Source organism: Sciurus carolinensis, chromosome 3 (genome assembly GCF_902686445.1).
Source record: "Sciurus carolinensis chromosome 3, mSciCar1.2, whole genome shotgun sequence".
Classification (NCBI taxonomy): domain Eukaryota; kingdom Metazoa; phylum Chordata; class Mammalia; order Rodentia; family Sciuridae; genus Sciurus; species Sciurus carolinensis.
The window spans coordinates 6,471,781-6,492,591 of NC_062215.1; the positions used below are offsets into that span (position 1 = coordinate 6,471,781).

General features: G+C 58.3%; 1 protein-coding gene across 4 annotated transcripts; it reads right to left on the minus strand.

Annotated features, from left to right (window-relative positions):
- Window positions 1-4,577: 4,577 nt before the first annotated feature.
- On the minus strand, window positions 4,578-19,855 carry Cd300a (CD300a molecule). Of its 4 annotated transcripts, none has more exons than XM_047547814.1 (8): window positions 19,795-19,855; window positions 18,661-18,860; window positions 14,494-14,826; window positions 13,717-13,876; window positions 11,276-11,376; window positions 8,539-8,576; window positions 8,017-8,124; window positions 4,578-6,678 (listed from the first exon to the last, which is right to left on the minus strand). In XM_047547814.1, the coding sequence occupies exons 2-8, from the start codon at window positions 18,719-18,721 to the stop codon at window positions 6,508-6,510; spliced, it is 972 nt and encodes a 323-aa protein (XP_047403770.1). In that variant the 5' UTR covers window positions 18,722-18,860; window positions 19,795-19,855; the 3' UTR covers window positions 4,578-6,507. The 4 variants fall into 4 exon arrangements, with proteins under 4 accessions (XP_047403770.1, XP_047403769.1, XP_047403768.1 ...); XM_047547813.1 differs by lacking the exon at window positions 19,795-19,855 and adding an exon at window positions 19,307-19,387; XM_047547812.1 differs by lacking the exon at window positions 19,795-19,855 and adding an exon at window positions 18,996-19,121.
- Window positions 19,856-20,811: the final 956 nt, after the last annotated feature.

Consider the following 20,811-nt stretch of genomic DNA (forward strand, 5'->3'; position numbering starts at 1 on the left):
TAACTTAGAAGACCCTGTCTCAAGTTAAAAAATAAGAAGAGCTGAGGGTTTAGTTTGATGGTTGAGCCACAATACCCAGTACCAAATAAACAGATTAATTAATTAATCAAAATTAAAATCTGACTTGGTGAAGATGGACCTTCCTGAGGGCCTCTGTATGCAGAGCTTCCTAGAATGGAGCTGAGTGAGTCTGTACAGATGAAGACAAGGCTTCTGGGAGGAGGATGCAGAGCCTGCCACGCCCTTATGCTGCTGGAGCGTGTCTAGAGATGTGGGGTGGTGCCCGCCACTTTGTGGGGAGCTTACCCTACACTCTTCATGGGATTCATGGTGGCAGAGGGCTGGGAACAGTGTACGGCTGGAAATAAAATGCCTTCTAGGCTCAGCCCCCAATGCCACGCCACCCAGTTTCATTGGGCAGTTGTGGTTGTTACAGCAGCTGACGTTAATTATCCTGACTGATACCTAGATGTGCACATTTGGCAGAGGATTCATTTCTAATTGGCAGAAATTCCAGCTGAATAAAGAATCAAATTCACTCTGAGGAGAAAGTGCCCTTCAAACAACTCCTTAAATCCTCGACCCTGTGTTCTACCACATCCCTCTGTGTTCATACTACCTGGCAAAGTCCCGTCTCTAGGAACAGGACACCTGGAAGGTTATTTCATGTCAGGCCTGGAATGTGACGGGACTGAATTCAAATCAACAGCATCTTGAGTGCCCCTTCGTACCAGGTGCCTAATTAAGCCCTGCCCAAGTTACAGGGAGTGTGTTAGTCAGCTTTCTGTCACTGTGACAAAATACCTGAGAAAATCCATTTCTAAGGAGAAAAGGGTTATTTTGGCTCACGGTTTCCAAGGCTTCACTCCCTGGTCCCCTTGTTTTGGGGCCTGTGGTAAGACGGCATGTTATGGTGGGCAAGGGAAGCCCGTTCCTCTCATGCTGCCAGGGAGGAAAGATTGAAGGGGCCAGGGTCCCAATATCCCCTCTGAGGGCATGCCCCGGTGACCCAACTTCCTCCCACCAGACTCTACCTCCTAAAGGATCCACCACCTCCCAGGAGCACCACAGGATGGGGACCCGGCCTTTAGCGTGTGGGCCTTTGCAGGACACTTAAGATTCAAACCATAACAGGTCCACGGCACGCTCCTGCCTTCAGAACCTCATTGCCCGGATGCCACATCACAAGCCTCCAGGCCACACCTAACACTGCTCCACGTGAGAGTGCCGCCTGGATGGTGCAGTGCTCGGACTTCACAACTATGCAAGGCCCTCCTGCTCTTCCTCCTGTAATTTCCTGATTTCACTTCCTCACTCCACAGGCTGCAAGTTCCTTCAGGACAGAAACGGTGTCTTTTTTGCCATTGAATTTAATAACGTGCCTGTTGTACCCATGACCACGTGAATGAGGGAGTAAAGGAGTGACCGCTGCCCAGATTAGAACAGCTGGAAGGAACTCCACCTGGTGGGCATGAGTCCTCAGCAAACCCCGGACAAAATAGGAAAGGGGACTGGGTTGCACACAATGTGAGTCAGATTGCAATTTCCTGTAAACAGCAGAAGCCCAGCTAACTGTGACATACAGATTTTCAGGTCTGTTTGTCTCATGACAGGAACTTGGAGGAGGTGGCTTGAGCTGAGGCAGGGTTCAGCAGCACCATGAGGAAATGAAGACCCTTCTATCTTCCCACGCACCAGCTTAGCATGTTGGTCTTCATCCTCATGAGCACAAAATGGCAGCTGCTCCTCTAGCCATCACACCTGTGTTCCAGGCAGATTGGAAAACAAAGACAAAGGGAACAGAAAGCTGAGGAAGCATGCTGACCAATGTGTTCCTCTGCTTCCCTGGAACACCTCCTTGGCATCATTCCACAGTGGTTCTTGGTTAAAAGATGGTTAAGGAGAGGGGCAAGCTCTGGGTTCAGGTCAGCCAGACAGTATCTGTTAGAGGTAATGCTTAAATACAAAAGTGGGGGTCCTTGAGGACAGACCCCGGTACAGTGCCAGCACAGAGGTTAAGGATGTCAAGGACAGATGACTCCCACTGCCCAGAGGAGGCAAGGCTCTGGGCCCCAGAGAGGAAACAGCAAGACTGGGGGAGGGGCGGGGTCAGGGGACACCAGGGACCGCCTTCTCCTCTCACCCACTCACCACACAGTCACATACTCTATGCCTTTAGCTCTCTCAGTCCCTCCTGGCTTAGCCCGTCTGCGCTGCTGTAACAGAATACCACAGACCTGGCGGCTTGTATGGAACGAGAGGTTTTCTCCTCAACATTCTGGAGGCTGGGAGTCCCGGGTGACCGCATCCTCTAGGGCAGGGGCACCAGGTCTTCGCAGGGCAGAAGGCAGAAGGGCAAGAGAGAAGAGTCCCCCTCCCACCTCCAGGCCTTTTGTGAGACCCAGTTCTCCTGTGGCCTTCACCCTTTAAAAGTCCACCTCTCCGGAGGCTGAGGCTGGAGGATCACAAGTTCAAGGCCAGACTCAGCAATGTAACAAGGCCCTAAGCAACTCAATGAGACTCTGTCTCAAAAACTAAAAAGGGCTGGGAGTGTGGTTCAGTGGTTAAGCACCCCTGGGTTCAACCCCAGGACCAAAAAAAAAAAGTCCCTTACTCAGTCACATTGGGAATCAGATCCTAACAAGGGAATCTGTGGGCACCAGTGTCCACCACAGCCCTGGACGGCAGCTCCCGTTTGCCCACCTGCGACCTTCTGCTGGGCTCCCATCCACCCCTCCCTCCAGGCTCCTCCTCAGCTCCGGGGCTGCCTGTCCTCCCGTCTGCAAACACTGTCCCTCTGTTCTGGACACAGTGCTGCCCCTGCTGCCTGGTGGCCTCAGGGACCCCTCAACCCGTCCACCCATTAACGCAGGCCTGTGAAGGCTCTGCTGGGAGTTGGGGTCAGCTGGGTGGCGAGAGGACGCTGGGACTCACGTTAGAACTGGATCCTCCCGGGATGTCCCGGGGCAGAAGGGACGATGAGACCCCGCCTCCGTCCTCGAGGCCGGAGCAGCCTCCCCAGGCCTCTCTCTGCGCCCCGCTCCCGCCTCGGCCACCACCTCCCCACCCCCGACCTTCCTACCTGCCCCTCTCCTTACCACCCCTGTGAGCTCACTGGGCACAGCCGGAAAATCCTGGAAAGCCCGGCCTCTCAGGGTCCATGTCGCGTCGCCTGCGTGGAGGACTCCTTGCCTCAGAGCAACGGGTCCACGGGTTCTAGGAGCACCACGTGGGCATCCCCGGGGCTCCCTGCTCTGTCAACTGCAGTAGCACCGGGGGGACCCTTGGTCGGCAGCCCAGGTGGGTCGGGACACTCCAAATCCCATCCTTCGGGGGTCCCAGCTAGTGTGATGTGAAGACGTCCCTTCTGACAACCTCAGATGAGCAGAAGAGAAAAGCTTGCTGAAGACCAGTTTGGGGGAGTGACCGGGGACAGCAGTGGGGGTGCCTTGGTGACCTGGGGCCCTGGGAGTGCCAGAGGGCTGAGGAGGCAAGGATGTCCACAGGCAAAACGAGGGAGGTCGCATGAGACGGTGCGAGACCGCTCCTCTGGGCTAAGAGACCGAGACAAGGAGAGTGGCAGACCTCACCCGCCATTGCCAGGTGACCTTTGTGCGAGGCCACTGCAGCTTCTATGCCAGTGGTGCTTTTGGCAGAGTCTTATGTGATCTTTCTTATTGCCAGGCAAGTATACATGAGGACCCTCTTCACAGATGCCACAGCATCAAGGACCCCACCAAACCCCATGTTGAAATTTAATCCCCATTGTGTGAACCAGGCGGGACCTAGAAGAGGGGATCAGGTCCTGGACCCACGGGCTCAATGGGCTGTCCTAAGAATGGGTCTCTTGCCAGGCACAGTGGCACACCTGTAATACCAGCAGCTCAGGAGGCTGAGGCAGGAGGATCGCAAGTCCAAGGCCAGCCTCAGTAATTTAGTGAAACCCTAAGCAACTTAGCGAGGCCCTGTCTCTAAAAAAAACATAAAAAGAGTGGGGATGTGTCTCAATGATTAAATGCTCCTGGGTTCAGCCCCTGATACAAATTTGTCTCTTTAAAAACAAAAGTAAAATCAAAACAGTTTGGCTCTCATCTCTGGGAAAGCCCAGGCTCCCAACCGCACAGCCAAACCTAGGTTTCCAGTCAGCCTAAGACGACAGTCCCTCTCCCTTTATGTTGCCCGGCGAGACCTCCAAACTCTGCAGAGAGCCCCCTACCAGCAAGAGGGTCTTTACCAAGTGCAGTCGCTCAGCTCTGAACTTGCCAGCTTTCAGAACCATGAGCCAGATAAACCTCTTTTTCCTATACCTTTCTGAGTCTCAGGAATTCTGTCATAGCAACAGAAAATGAACTAGGACAATGATCTCTGGACTCCCCTTTGCTGACTTAAGTAACTCCATTTTGATTCTGACAACTTTCACACTCCTCTTTCTCCCTGAAGACTTCCTGTGACCCCCCCACACACACACACACACTCACACACACACACACACCACCCAAAGGCAAACAATAATTCTTAGAGACGGCACCACCCGAATTCACAACTGGGCACAGGTTTCCTGCTCTCGATGGGGAAGCTCTTTTATTTGGGGATGCTGAATAAATAGCTGTTCCACTTGATTCTTTCTCCTGCTTCACTTCAGCCCAGAGGCCTCTGCCTCGTCCCGGCCTTCGACCCCTGGTAGCCTCTGTGGCTCAAGTGTGAATGTCCGGCTTTCCTCTTCCTTGGTGGGACGAAGCCCTTCAGCAGGTCCCTTCTATTGCCCATCTCTGCAGGTGGAGAGCAACTGCCTCTCTCCACGGTCCCAGTTCCAGGGCGGGAGGTGAGTGGAGAAGGCTTGAAAGTTCACCTGGGGTGGGGGCTGCGTCACCTCGTCCCTGTGTCCCCAGGGCCCAGCCTGCTGGTTGGCATGGAGCAGACTGGCCAATGCTCTGGAACGGACAGGTCTGTCCAGGCAGTGGAGAGACGGGGAGGTGGGAGTAAATAGAGGAAGGGACAGGGGGCCGCGGTCTCAGGAGGGGAAGGCTCCGTCTGGCCGTGTGGTTGGGAGCCCGGGCTTTTCCCAGAGATGAGGGGCTCGCCCGGGGGAGCAGGGCCCTCCCTCCTCCCCACTCCGACTCCACAGCCCACGTTTGGTGGCCCAAGGGCACCCAGTGTGCGCCTGCACTTCTTTGGGGCCCAACCCACTGTTACTTTTGGCCATGGCTTCTCCACCTCCTCCTGGGGTCCCTCAGGAGACCAGGGCAGAGCCCAGTGCCCACTCGGTCCCTCAGGAGCCAGGACCCTTGGCCGTAGCTCGCTGCACCGCGGGCTTGGGGCTGAGGGCACCCCAGGGCTCTGTGAGCCGCGCCCACGGGCCCTGCTGCTGACACCCAGCCGACCCCACCCAGCAGGACCGGCTGTGGCCTCGAGCGCGCCCGTGCGAGTATTTGCGTGTTTCCTTTGTGCATCTCAGAACGTTAGCTTAAAAAAAGAAGGGAAAGTATCCGGGATGGCCACGGGCGCACACCCGCAAATAACCTAGACTCTGAAGACGACACCAGCCAGGGCAGCCCGGGACCCTTCCCCTTCAAGAATCTTCCGAAACAAAGGTCCACACCCGGAAGAAAACTGCCCACAGGGACCCTCTGGTCGTACGGTCAGGCTCCAAAACCCCAGTGGAAGCGGAGGACAGCCCCTGCCTCGGCTGATATGTACTAGAGACAGAAGGTGGAAGCGTCCTAGGGGCTACGGGGAGCTGGCCAGGGCTTCCACAGGCAGGTGAGGGTGGCAAGCGGACCCAGCAGGCTGAGGACAGCCCTGGCTTTCAACTCTCCCCAGCAAGAAGACCCTGCTGCGCTTTCCACTGGGAGAGCAGTGGCGATGGCCCTCTCCCACCAGTGGACGCTGGCACGGTGTCCCCAAGCCCTTGGGTCCTCAAAGCTGTCCTGGGCTGGCCGTCGGAACGTCCTTTGAGAGGGGGTTGCAGACAGGTAGAGGGCGTCACTTCAACCACTTTTTCTCTTGTCCCTTAGGATGATTTTTGGACTTTATTTATGTGCCTCGTGATAAGAACGAGGAGTCCAGGGGAACTTGCCGGCGGTCAGCTCCTCTCCTCGGGCCTGTTTCTTAGTGTGTGAGACGGGGAGGGAACGGACATCCGGCGCCCTCTCTGGGCCCCTGCGCAGGCACCAAGCGTCCCTTTGCGTCCTCTTGGCTCTTCTTGCCCCCCTCCCACTCGCCAGCAGTCCCAGACATGGCTCTGGGGCCACGGTTCACAGAGCGTTCGCAGGCGCCTTCCTACGTGAGCCTTGTCATTTCCTGGAGCCACAGGGGACCGAGGAGCTGCATCCTCCGCACACGGAGCAGGAACAAAGCAGAGGCAAAGAGGAGAGAGACGGGAGCCTCCCTCCGGCCCTGCAGAACCCAGTTCCTGTTTGTCCTCCGTGGAGCCAGCTGGGCTGATGGAAGGGCAGGGCAACCTGCAGGGAGCTCGGCTGCCTGGTGGTCACCATCGAGAGCAGCAGGCTACGGGGGACATGGGTGAGGGCTAAGGTGGCTGTCCCTGGGCTTCCCGATCACGCTGTACTCTGGTTCCTCCTCCCGGGGCCTCTGGGGGGAAACCCCGTTGGCCTTGGAATCCTGCTTCTCCGAGTCAAACACCACTGAGGTGTAGTGAAGAGCTTCGCTGGCACGTGCCTGCAGAGAGAGATCCCCGGTTCAGGAAGGTGGGGGCAGGACAGCACCCCCCAGCCCAGGAGGGAAGAGGGGGGACACCTGCGGGGCCCTGGGGAGGCTCCACTGTTGAGGCTCCAGCCTCCCCACTGTCCTGGCCTCTGTCTCTCTACAGAGCTGATCTCAGCTATCCTGCCCCCCCACCTGCTCAAGCCACGGCACAAAGTCCCTGGACATCAGAGTCAGGGATCCCTGGGACTCTCAGTGCTGACCGGGTGGTTCCTTTTACAAGGACACTGACTCCCTGAGAGGGTTGCAGAGTTTGGGGGGCCCCCGAGAGGCCTCTGGCTCCCTTCGATGGGACATCCTGGCCATGGTGCAGGGGTGGGTCTCTTTCTGAGGACTCAGACTCTCACCTGCAGCATGCCTGGCCATCTAGGTAGGGCCTGGCTGGCTCTATAGGTCTACCCTGAGCTTGCTGTGCCAGGGACACAGGTCCTGGCCTGTCCCAAAGCAGCTGGCAGAAGAGTCAGGCTGTGCCCGAGGCCAGTTGAGACCAGTAGTCACCACGTGCGATGAGCGAGGTGGTTGGTAGTCTCAGACCTAGCTAGTGGCCACGCGGGCATGAGAGCGTCACGTGAGGAGGAAACAGGCCTTCAGATGACGGCCAAGAGCCACCAAGGGTAACTAGATCCTGCCAGCGGCTCAGAAGCCCAGGGATGAAACCAGATGCCAGGCCCACCATGCCTCAGCCTCATGCAGACAGCTGACAAAGGGCAGGGCGGGCATGCCTGGGGCGCAGGAAGGGGGACAGCACAGTGTCCCCGCTTCCCCTGCAGGGTGCAGGAGCAGCAGCCAGGGTACGTGGTGCCATTGGACACAGAGAGTTGGGCCACCTTCCCAGAGCAGACCAGCAATGGTGTCACCACTGAGGTGGGCTCAAGGGGCTCCAGGCCGGGGTGGAGACGCCGAGGGCTCCCCGGCAGCCCCCCTCGGATGCTTAAATCTCTCCTCTGTCTGTTGAAATTCCCCACCAGTGGGTAGGTCACCCCCAGGAGGTCACCCGTTCCATTATCCCCTTTTAAGGTGACAGTGCCTACTGCTTGTTCAGGTCATGGACAAAAACCTGGAAAGCAGAGTTGATACCCAGGAGATGACAGAACCCACACAGAGGAATCGTGAGCTTTGAGCTTGGCCGTGTGGTATGACGTAGGAGCTTAATACACGCTGTACTCATTGACTGTGAGGCCACCGTCACTGGGCCATACCCTTGGCTCAGCCACCACGCTCTTCCCTCTCTGTCCACTCCCACCCCTCCTGGTGCGCACAGGCTCCCGGCCACCCAGCCAGGCACCGACTTACCACGGTGCTGTATTCCACCTCCACCTGCTTCGGGGGTGCTGGCTCTTCCTGCAGGGACCATGTCTGCAGCTTCAGATTCGCATAGTAGGGCTCACTCTGCTCCACAGCCTGCAGAGGGCCAGGAGGTGTCCACGGGGCCCTCCCCACCCTGCCTCTGTCCCTTCTCTGCAGACACCGCTTCCTCCCATGCTCTGGGTGCCAGCCCCAAACGTCCTGCCCTGCACCCTGGGTCTGCCCGCTCCTGCACCCTCCTCTCTGGGCAGTGAGCGCTCCCCGGCTGGCTCGCTCCTCCCCTGTCCCACTTGCCCTGGGGAGGCAGGAGGCAGGCCAGGCCTGGGGCGAGACTAATGACCAGATCTCAGGAACCTCTTCTCCTGCTCTGGGGAGCGCCCTGCCCCACCCACCTCTGGTCCACTGTCCCCTCCACCAGCTCCATGGGAATGTCCAGCTGCAACCCAACATCCTCGGTGCCTCCCTGCCACCTGGCCGCCCTGACGCACCTCCTGCTGTGGCCCTCCTTACCTGCCTGAGGTGCTGGGACAGTTCTGAACGCTCACCAGCTGGAGACGAGAGAAGAGCAGGGTGGGAACCCAGGGTGAGCCAGGGTGGGGGTCCCCGGGAAAAACCCTGGGCACCTCTCCCTTCAGATGGGAAGCTCGGTGGGAACCAGCGATGCTGAAGGAGTGAGGGAACGCACGCACGTGTGCAGGGAGCGAGCCTCTAGCCAAACGTCATCAGGTAGGCGCAGGCAGGAGGGAAGGCAGCCCACCAAGGACCCACCGAGGCTGCACCAGACCTCGAGAAGATGCCGGGGTCTGGCCCTGAGGCTGTCGGGGGAGGCCTGGCAGTGGCAGGTTGCAGCTCAGGCCTGTTCTGCCGTGGCTGTGGCAGCTGTGGGGTTGCTGTAGGTGTCCTGCCTTTGGGCACATCCACATACACCCTGACCTGTCAATCCCAGGTCCCCGGGGGGCTGACAGGCAGCGGGCAAGACATGGGTCTAGGTCCACAGCCAGGCCCCCCAGATCCTATTGCCTTGCATGCTGCAGAGACACTGCAGGAAGCCCCAGGGCCAAAGGGCAGAAGCCAGAAGTTGGGAGACCCAAGTCAGCAAGACAGCTAGCACGCGCACGAGTCATCTGCTGAACTGAGACCAGCGGCCGGCGCTCTGGGAACGCAAGCACAGTCTGTTCTGAACACTGTGTGCAGGCTCCACGGCACACCTGGGACAGGTGCTCTGGTGGGAAGGAGGAGGAGGGCTGGTGGGGAAGATCCAGCTCCATGCCAGGGAGGGGAGGTTTGCAGGGAGCCAGCTGCCGGGGAAGCTCACTGAAGGCGGGACTCAGTCTGCACTGGTCACAAGGTTGTCCCCAGGGCCTAGCACAGGCTCTGGCACACCGCAGGTGCTCAGGACAGCTTTGCGTGAATGAATGAATGATGCGAGGAAGCTGAGGGAGAGCTGGGCAGGGTGATGAGGCAGGTGTCCGGCTGGGGGCGGCCAAGTGGGGCAGTGGGAAAACAGCCCCAGGCAGTCAGGAGGAGGATGGGGCGGGCACTTGCAAAGCAAGGGACAAGAGCCTCAGGGTTGAACCGAGAGTCTTTCTCCTATGCCTGAGGATTCGCTCAACGAAGTACAATACGCCTTCTCCAATGAGGAGTGCAGCGTGATTCCGGAATGTTTAATAGCAGGGAAATGGGACAATATGTTAAGTGCAAAATTGTAGGCCTTCAAGAGAACTCTTGCTATGCAGCAAATTCTCTAAGAAATCATCTCTGCGTCTGTAGCCTCGAGAAAAGGCATGGGAACAGGCCTTGGAAGTGAGTGGCTGGATTTCTCTGGGTGGTGGGATATATTTTTGTTTTTGTTTTTGTTTTTGTTATTTTCTGCAGAGAATTTACCAACTTCTTGTGCTTTTCCTCATTTTTCAAGTTCCCGACAGTCATCATATGTCTCTCTTTTAAAAGAAAAGGAGGCTATTTGAGGAGCCAGAGCCTTTCTAGGTGAAAGGGCCTTTCTAGGCTGGGGCCCACAGGACTGAGCCATCCAGGCAGGAAAACCCCCGTGTGGTGAGCAGAGTCCACGTGGAGGCTGCAGCTCGGGAGGGACCAGAAAACCACACCAGAGAAGCAGATGGGAAAGAGGAAGCGGGTCTCTTTCCATGATCTGCACAGATGCTGAAGCTGACCTCTCCCCAAAGTCCGAAACCCCCCGGGAGAGGCTGACGTGAGAGCGCAAGACCATGTCCCCCGGATCCTACAGCATCCATTGGCTCACCCTGCCACTGTGGAACAAAGGAACCCATCTCTGCCTCCCAACCTCACTGCTGTTCCCAAAGGCTTTGCACTGCCCTGAGAATCCTCCCCTCACAGAAGTGCCAGCTCAGCACAGGAGAGGAACTGGAGGCTTTCACTACCTCCAGGCAGAAACCAGCTCCCGGGAGGTGGCTGGTGGCCTCCAGCCAGTAGCAAGGCCACACTTCTGTCGACTCTTCCGTTCCCTAACTTGTTTAACTTGCTCCTCTGCCGTTTCTGGAGCACCTCCTTCCTGAGGGCCAGGCACTGAGTGTCCTCTCTGTTAATCTGAGCTCAGAGAGGACGAGGCTTCAGGATGCGGGGAGCTTCCTGGGATGCCCTTCGTGACTGGAGATATCCAACGACACATAAATCCAACAGACTCTCATGCCCCCGAGAGTCATGCTCCCTGGCCTGAAGCAGTGCATTGGCTGGGGGGACACAGGCAGGGACATGGATATCAATCAACTTCTAGCCCAGGTACAGCAGTACACCAGGGAGGGGTCCAGGCCCTGTTGGGAGGTCAAGGAAAAGGGTCCAGGGGAGAGGACGTCTAAGGGCAGTCTTTGGAGTCCAGAAGGTAGGAGCCAGGGAGAGGGCAGGGGAGGCCCTCCAGGCACCTTGAGCAAGCCCAGAAGGAGGGACTGAGGCTGCCGAGTTACAAGAAGGAGCCTCCCAGAGTGGCAGGGAGAGAGGTGGGCAGGGCCACCCGTGGAGGCCCTGACTGTCCTGCGGGGGCTGGATGGGGGAAGGAGCCGTACGAAGGGTCAACAGAAGAGGGCACTGTCCTGGGCCCTGGCAGAAAAGGGAATCACCTCCCACAGCCTGCAAGTGCACTCCCAGGACGCGTCCTCTGGGCCTGCCCCTGGGAGAGCCCTTGCCGCCCACTCTGAGGTCCAGGAGAGTGTGGGAGATGCGCTGTGGCCCGGGCTTCCGGCAGGGCCTGCAGGGGAGCATGGAGTCGACTCACCTTCCACTCGTCTCTGCAACCTGCGCCAGGCCAGCAGCGAGGAGCCCACCAGCAGCAGCAGCAGCAGCAGCAGCGCCAGCCCGGAGAGCAGCACGGGGAGCCTGCGGAGGGCGGGCGGGAGCTGAGGCCGCGCATGCCCCCCAGGCGCTCCCAGCCGCCTCCCCAGCCCCGCCCTGACTCTTCAAATAGATAGTCTTTTTTTTTTTTTTTTTCTTTATTTCTTTGATCTGCAGAAGCAGAGGTGGTCTACCACAAAGCTACGTTCCAGCACTTTCTATTTTTTATTTTGAGACAAGATCTGGCTAAGTGGCTGAGACTGGTCTTGAACTTGTGATCCTCCTACCTCAGCCTGCTAAGTCTCTAGGATGACAGGCGTGTGACACTGTGCCCAGCCAAGACAATTTTAGTTTTTTTTTTTTTTTTTTGCGGTGCTGGGGATTGAACCCAGGGCCTGAGCTTGTGAGGCAGGCACTCTACCCACTGAGCTATATTCCCAACCCTTTTTTTTTTTTCATTTTATTTTTTTTCCAAGTCAATTCTTTTTAAAAAGACAGACAGCAGTGGAGCACAGTGGTACACACCTGTCATTCCAGCAAGTCAGGAAGCAGAGGCAGGACGATCACAAGTGTAAGGCCACTTTGGGCAACTTAGACCCTGTCTCAAAATTTTAGAAAGGCTGGGGATGTATCACTGCAGTAAAGTGCCCCTGGGTTCAATTCCCAGTACAAAGACAGAAAAAAAGAGGTGGACCCCAGAATGTCCCCTGTCTACACTCCCACCTGCACGTGCCCCAGTCCTTGCACTACACACGGTGTACTTAAGAACTCTCCAGGGACCCAGAGACTCTAATCACAGACACACGTGCACCAATGTGCAGGGCTGGCAAGACAGAGCACAGTGGCAGGGCACATCCAACGCCAGGCCAGGTCTGGTTCCATCACCAACATCCAACAGTAACAAAGGTGTGGTGTGGTGTGTGTGTGGTGTGTGTGTGTGTGTGTGCACGTACACATGTGGTGCTGGGGTGGAACCCAGGGCCTTCCTTCATGCTAGGTAAGCACTCTGCCCCTGAGCCACACCCCAGGCATAGCCTTTTCTTAAAGATATACCCCTCCCCAGGTCCCCAACACACACACACACACACACACACACACACATTGCTTAGACCCCAATGACAGCTGAGCTTCTCTCCCCTGCACCTCTGCAGGCCTGAGCTTTGCCTGGTCTGATGTCAACCTTGTGACTGGCTCTGGAAGGGCTTGTGGGGTGTGGAATCTGGCTGGCCTTTGCCCCGGGTCTGGGGAGGGAGGTTGTTATTCTGGGAATTTGGGCTTTGCTGTTCGGGGACCACACCTGCCTATTGCTAAGAGATGAGATGACAGGATGGGGCTGCCCCCCGGAAAGACCACGTGGGTGCAGGTACGCAGGGACTCTGACCTCCAGGGAGGGAGGGCTGGAGCCCGAGTTCGATCACGTGACCAGTGATTCGACAGTCGTTCCAGTGTCGTGAAACCCCAGCAAAAACCTGGACGTGGGAGACGGGAGGGGCTTCTGGGACAGACACACAGAGGTCCCTGATCCCACCTGAGAGGGCCTGGAACTCTGTTTGGGAGCCTCCCAGACCTCGCCTACCTGTCCTTCGGTTTTGGGGATCCTGATCTAGATCCTTATTGACAAAACTGTCATCTTAAGTATTTTTTTGCAGAGCTCTGAGTCCAGTGAATCACTGACCCCGAGGGGGCCATGAGCCCCACATTTGCAGCCAGCTGGTCAGAAGCACTGTGACCAGGGCTGCCCAAAGTGTGGGGTCCTGGGGTCAGAGCCCTTAACCTGGGGCTCTGCATGACTGCAGTGGTCAGCACCAGGAGCACCTCGCTGCCCCTCGGCGAGGTCAGAGTGGGGAGTCTGTGACCCCCAGAAATGGCTTGTGACTGCTTGCATTTTTCTGAGGAGTCTATAGATGTGGTCAGATCCTCCATGAGATTGGTGAGTCCCCACAAGAAGAATGAGACCCATGGTTTAGAGGTGAGAGTCCCAGACTGCGGGGTCAGGCAGGCCGAGCCCAGCGCCACACCTGTGCCCATGACAGACAGCACAGCCTCCCTCCATGGAGTCAGTGAAGGAGCACGGGAGCAGGTCGGGTGCTGTGAGGAGCGAGGGAGGATGGCCAGGTGAAGCTCTGAGCGTCCTGGTGGGACAACCCCAGCCCCCAGTAGTGGTTACTGGCTTCCTGTTTCCCAATTCTTCCTTGGCCTGAGCCCTCTCTCGAAGCCTGGGGCAGGTCCAGCGTGGCCTCAGTGACCCAAACCAGGTTACACAGACTTCCAACCTGGGCCTGGCACCAAGGGTCAGCAGGCCTCGGCCAACAGGATGTGACTTGCCCCTGACTGACCAGAGCCCTCCCATGGAGAAGACCCCAGTCAGGGACGAGGACACCTTACCCTGGGCCCTGGCCATGGTGGAGGCCCTGGCTGCTGGAACCTGGGGTGTCACTCTCTGTGGCCAGGCTGGTGGACGGTGCAGCTGGTGTTTTGATTATGGTTGTCGAGGTCTTGGGAAGAGGGACACTTGTAGGTGTCTCTAGTGTTGCTGGTGGCAAAACTACAAATGAGACACAAGGGTCTGTCCTCCAACTCACCCGCCACTGGCTGACGCCTTTTTGATTTGATTTCATGCCAAATGCTCACTGGCGGAGGGGGCGGGTTGTGTCCCAGGACTGAAGTCTCCTCGGGACCCTAGGAGCATTTCTGAACTGGACACACGTCACCCCCAGTGGGCCCGATTTGTCCTGCTGTGAGGGCCTTGGCACTCCTGGGGGCTCAGGGTCGCCTCCCCATGCCCCATCTTGTCCCCCTCTGGTCACAGCCACATGTCACAGGGACGTCTAACTGCAAAGACAACTCGTCACTTGACTTGTCACTTGTCGGCGCTACCTCTGCACACGGCACCTGTACCATGAGGTTCCCTCTGCCCCTCTGCCCCATGCAAAGCTCTGCCTGTCCGATTCCCCAGGCCGAGCGTGGGAGCTCACTCTCTACTTTGCACACTCTACCCTCTGCTCCCTCCCTGGCAGCTCCTCCACAGGACTGGGCAGGCTGGCAGCTGCTCCCTGGCCCCCAGAGTCCCCTCCCCGGCTCTGAGCTGCTTCTTTCTGATTCTTGTCCCAGGCATTCCCATTGGAGACTCTACAAGAACCCTGAGGGGTGTGAGGGGCTCACCTGGGAGCACAGTGACCTTAACCCTGAAGCCAGGATCAAAGCCGTCATGCCACGGTGTGTCCACCTGGCACTCATAGGAGCCTGCGTCCTCCAGGGTGAGGTGCTCCATGGTCACCGTGAGGCTGAGGTTTGCAGGATGGTCGCTGATGGACACTCGGCCACTCCGCACCTCTCTCTTTGAGTCTGTGGTCTTCACAAGGTCATTACAGAGGAATGACTTTTTGCACCAGGATTTGGGCTTGTCCTTGTATTCCTCCTCATACCGACACTGCACGCTCAGGGATCCTCCCACGGTGCCCGTCACCTTGCTGGGACAGCTCAGGGGAGCACAGCCTGAAAACACACGTCCGGACCCCAGGCCCTCACAGGTGGCCCTGGGTCAGGGAGCCCTGGGCGGGTCCTGCAGGAGACCTCCCGCCTTCACCTCGCATCCCGCAGCCTCCACCAGATCAGCCCTCGCCCTGCCCTCCTGCTCCTCCACCCCAAGAGGCCGACACAGCAGCCCTCCCCTCAGCCCAGAGCGCCGCCTCTCACCAACCTCACCTCCTGCTTCCTGAGCCCAGGGCCGCAGACACCCTGAGCACCCCTCTCCTGGGACAGCCACCCCGCCCTGTGACTCTCCAGACCTGCAGGAGCAGCCATGATGGATCTGGTCTCAGCAGGAACGTGAGCCAGGGCAGAAGCAGGGTCGCAGACCACGTGGATGAGAACCTGAGCTCTTGGCCAGCGTGTGGGTGGACACAGCGAGGAGCACAGAGGCTCCTGAGGACCCGCCTGTCACCCTCTCACCTCAGTGGGCCCAGCTCTGGGGACCTCGTTTCCAAGGAAACTCTTTGTGTTCCCAAGATTCACATCTGCGTTTTCCCAAATGGCTCAGACACGAAGCAGGGGTTAGGTGAGCACCCCAAGGCTACCACCTCCAGGCAGAGGACCAGGCCTGCCCTGGACCAGGGCCCGAGCCCAGGGCCATCTGCATGTGACCTCCCTCTCGCCCTGGTGCAGGCCCAGGCGGCAGGGGAGAAGGGGGACCTGGTGTCTTGCTCTCTACCTGGGATTGGGTTCTTTTGTTTATTTACCCTTTCGGGACCTGAGATCTGACCCGAGACTGTGGGACACCGTGGGCACAGCCAGGAGGGCCACGGCCTCCTCCTTGTCCTTCAGGGCCTGCTGCGCCTGGCACAGGGAGGCCCTAGGTAAATACTTCAGCCTGAGCCCAGGCCCTGCCCACTGTCACCCGACTCTGAGCACAGCTGCCCACGGCTGCCCAGTAGCACCTGTGTCCCTCTGCCAGGCCCAGTAGGACCCCTTCCCCAGCCTTGGTGTGAGGTTCCTGCAGAGAAGGCCTGTGACACTATCACAGTGTGACATTCTCTGAGAAGCTCATAGCAACTGCCAAGGTGAAGCCAAAGGGGCCTCAGATGAACCCGGCTTGTGCCTCCACTCCGTCTGGCATCCTGTGTGCCCCCGGACAAGCACCTGGCCTCTCTGGGCCTCAAGGGCCAGCCACAAAGTGGCGGGTTATCATGCCCACCGCACATGGCATTTGGGGGTTCAGTGGAAGATCAGGAGTGGGACTGGGACCAGGGCCAGTGGAGAGGCCCGCCCAGCAGCCCCAGGCCCGGGTTCCACCAGCACCAGAGAAACCAAAGAGGGAGGAAGGAAAGAGGAAAGATGGACTGTGGCTGTCCACTGCCTGCAGGTAACGTCAGGGACGCACAGGAGACACTGCTGGTCACCTGCTCCTGACCAGGAACACAGGACTTCCATGTGGTGTGACGACACTCGACCAGGTAACTGTCCAGTGCCCGTGAGAAATGAGGAGGGAAAACAGGCACAGGTAGAAAACTAGGAGCCAAGAGGAGACGTCCTAGAAATTCTCTATGAATAAGCGTGTCCCCTGGATGAAAGAGTGATTTTCCAGAAAAACAGGAATCGCTAAAATTGGAAAGTATTCAGTGATCAATAATAAATGTCAATTCCCAGCCCTCCATGAAGACGCTGTCCCTGGCCTGCTCCTGATGCTGTCCCCACCTCCCCTGTGCCCACCTCCCCTGTCCCCACTCCCCTGTGCCCACCTCCCCTATTCCCACTTTCCCTGTCCCCACCTCCCCTGTGCCCACCTCTCCTTGCTCTGGGCTGCTGGCTCCCCTCACTGGGGTCTTGGTCCTGGCCTCCTCCTCCCCCGTCACACCCAGTCCTGTCTCTCAGTCAAGAGAAAAAGAAAAGGAGAAGAGGAGGAAGAGGAGGAGGAGACTGTGGTGGAGGAGGAGGAAGAAAGAGGCCAAATCACAAATACGAGGAAAAATCACCACCGTCTGTTCCAGTCTCTGCAAGTACGTCTTTAAACTCAGAAGAAACGATTTATTTTCTGGGAAATACAAGTGAGCAATAAGAGAAAATAGAAGCATCCATAATAATGGGAGTTATGAAGAGTTCTCCCCCAAATGGCCAAAGCTGGGGCAGGTTGACCAGAGAGCTCTCTGAAACCTTCACGCCGGATGTGGCTCAGTGTAGAACTGTTTCCTGGCACGTGTGACGCTCAGGGCTCAAGCCCCTGTGCCGAAGGAAAACCCCATCAAGTTCACACAATCCCAATTCATTTACCTTTACCCAAAACACAGAATTAGGGAAATGCCTGTGATTCTTTCATGAAGTCGTCATAATAAACTGAGACTAAATCTGGCCAAATCTCTCCGTGTGGGGGTGGGGTGGGAGGCAGAGGATGGGCACTAGGAATGGAACCCGGGGACACTTGACCACCAAGTCACATCCCCAGTCCCTCAGAAGATTTTAGCTTGAGACGGGGGTCCCAGTAAGTTGCTGAGGCTGGTCTTGAACCTGCCACCACCCTGCCTTTGAGTCCCAAGCAGCTGCATTACAGGTGTGCCCCACCACACCTGGGCCAAATCTCGTCCTGTAATTCAACAGCTTAATAGTTCAAGGAAGAAAGGAAATCAGCTCCGTAGATCAGGAGAAGCTCCGATCGCCTGTCACTGTGGGGGCTGGAGTGTGGCTCAGGGGGCCCTAGACTGTGCCCCCGGCCCGAGAAAGAGAGAGAGAGAGAGAGAGAGGCAAAGGAAAGGAAAAGTAACAAAGCTGTGTGAGGAGGTATGGGTGGGCCGCTTTTCCTGCCTCATAGGAAACACTGGTCACCGTCCCCTGAGGCAGGCCAGGCAGATGACCACAGCCGTGCAGCCTCATTGGCCTGGGCCAGACCTGGGCTGAAGGATAGACAGAGAAACAGGTGTCAGGAAGGAGCCAGACTCTCGGCCCACGCAGATGCCATGAAAGCCCAAGAAGACCCTGAGAACCAAGAGATGCTGGTCACAGGAGGACATCCGGTCCCAGTGGACACACAAAGCCACAGCTCCCCAGCGACGCTGAGTTTATGTTGCAACTATGACCAGAGAAAGCACGTGACTGGTAAGAAGAGCCACCAAAAGATTCAAATCTTCTAGCGCCGTGAGATAAGTGAAGTGAAACGACCCTGTCCTGGGACTCGGCCCAGGACGCAGCACCTGGTGGAGCCCTCCGTGAACCCGCTGGGACACCAGGGAGCAGGGCTGCTCCTGTGGGAAGACTCCTCCGCCCCCTGGCAGTTCTGCCTGGAGAGAGTCTCCTCCCTCCCCTCGGTCTCCCCCTCCCTGCCCGCTGCCCTTCTCCTGTCCCCATCTCCCCTCCTGGGGGTCACTGAGCCCCTGGGCCCCCACACAGGACTCTTCCCACTCAGCCTCAGCCTCAGCTGCCCTGGCTGAACCTGCCTGTCCTGTGACAGAGACCTTCTCCTCTCAGTCCCCACCCTTCCTCTGCACCCCAAACTTGTAATCAGGGAGGGCCTCCCCAGCACAGGCCCCAGGTGCACTCTGGGTGGGGTCTCCGCCCTGGGCCAGGCTGCCTCCCCCCTCCTCTCCTGTCCTGACTCCTCAGTCCTCTCTCAGCACCCCTCCTGCCTGGCCACCCTGTGCCCTGGGCTGGTCCAAGCTCAGGGGGCTCAGAGGAGGGAGCCCCGGCCCTCCCTCCCAGGGGTGCGGGGCTTGGTCAGTCCATCTTACATGGCGGATGCAGCGCAGCCCATTCTGCTCCTGGGGCTCCTCAGGGGACGCCTCCTGGCCACCCTCCTGCCTCCCCTCCCTGCGGCAGACCCTCCCTGGGCAGAGGGCCCCTCACCTGGGAGCCAGAGGAGCAGCAGGGCCAAAGCTGGCCAGGCAGCCGGGCCTCCGGGGCTCATTTCTCCCGCACAGCTGTCACGGGGAAGCGCCAGGCCCCGCTGGCCCCAGGCTTCAGCCCCCAGGGGTTCAGCCTCCAAGGTCCCGCTTCTGCTTTTCTCTGTGCCGCTGAATCCTCGCTCGTCCTCTTCAGTTCTGTTCCTGGGGAAAATGGAGAAGCTGCGGGACCAAGCAAGCCCGAGGCCGCCCTGTGAGCCCCACGTCCTGTGAACGCCGGGGAGGGGGTGCGGCAGGATGGGACCCGCCACGGCCCCCAAGCTGGCAGGGCGCCCTCACCCTCAGGCCTGCAGGGCCACGCTTCCTTCTGGCCCCGTCCCTCCTCCTTTCCTTGTGGTCAGGATGGCACCAGTGGGGAGGGGCCCTCGGAGCCTGCGTCCACAGCTCTGGGCAGTGCCCTGCGGGAGGCCAACCTAGAACCTGCCCTTCCAGGAGCCCAGCTCTAGGCCTGACCCCAAGATGGCACAGTGGCCCTACAACCCCTGAATGGTCCCTGGTCCACAGGCTGTGAGCCTCCCTTCCTCCCACGTAGCCCCTGTGGCCCTGAGCGAGGGTCCAGCAAGGCTGCATGGACCCCCCCCCACACACACCTGCCTGTGATACGTGTCCCCAGCTGGCACAGGTGGCCGTGTGAGCACAGGCCGCTCTGATCCTGATGTGCTCACCCAGCAGCTGGAGCTTACTGAAGTCAGCACCCCCCACAGGGAGCCCCACCAGCTCTGAGGTCCCCAGAGTGCCCTTCCTGGGGCTCCCTGGGAGCTTCACCTTCCTCCTTCCCCCTGACCTCAAGAGAACCCGCCCAGGAGAATTGCCAGTTCTACTGCTGGAAGGTTTGAGGAGAGCCTGGCAGCCCTGGGGAAATTGCCTAACAGCCAGGCAAGGTGACATGCTCCTTAGTCCCAGCTACTTGGGAGGCTGAGTTAGGAGGATCACTTGGGCCCTGGAGTCCAAGGGAAAAAAAGAATCTGTGAGAATTCCATAATAGACTAAAGCTGGATGAGACCCAGGGTGCTTCGGGAGTTGACCTTGTTGAGCTGAACATGAGAGTGTAGGAGAGGTGCCACATTTAGTGGTTTACCTGGCTTGATCATTTCCAGAAGTAACATTTCCAGTTGTAATGTACACACACACACACACATACACACACACACACACACTGAGAATTGAACCCGTCCCCAGTCCTTTTTTTAAAGTTATTTGTCTTTTGTTTTAGACAGGTTCTCACTAAGTTGCTGAGACTGGTCTTGAACTTCCAATCCTCCTGCCTCAGCCCCTAAATTGCTGAGGTTACAGGCATGAGCACCACACCTGGCCCCATAGGTATATTTTTTCAGTTCCACCATGGTCCCAAAGACATTGTTCAGGGCTCAAGTGTCCAGAACACACAAAGAAGCAGAAGGCTGGGTGCTCGGGTGGCTCGTCCACTTGAGCAGAAACTGTGGCTTCTGCTGAAGGTCAATCACAACAGGTCCAATGTGGGGACTAGTCCCGCGATGGCTGTGAAAACACCCCAAAGCGTTGCTCCCTGAATCAGGACGGCCTCCCTCCAGGCAGGCGTCTCCAGTAGGAGACTTGGACGGTGGGAGAAGGGCTTTGCAGATCGCCCACGCCACACGGTTCTCCATAAGGACGGGGAGAAACATCAGGACCACCGGAAGGAGGAACAGGTCCAGGGCCCAATCCTCGCCATGGCCGGCGGGCCTCTTCCCCACTGCTGACCCCAGACCCACAGGACGACACCGATGATGCAAAGCGACCTCACGACCTCAAACCAGGGAGGCGGCACCTTCCCACAGCTCCCCGGGCCCGTCGCTGGACCCGATGCAGGGGAAGGGAGACGAACCAGGGCTGAGCCCCCTTTCCAGGGCAAGGGGGCGTCCGCAGCCAGAGAGCCTCTGGCCCCAGTCTTCCCAGTGTGGACGCACACCCTGCAGCCAGGCGGGGAGCTGCTGGCGGTGGTGAGTGGGAGCCACTGAGTCCTGCAGGCTGGAGGGTCCCCAGGAGAGGTCTGGCGAGGACAAGCTGGGGAGGCTGTCAGCAGAGCTCCGTCCCCAAGGCAGCAGTCAGAGCCCCAGCCCACCACAGGGCCACGCTT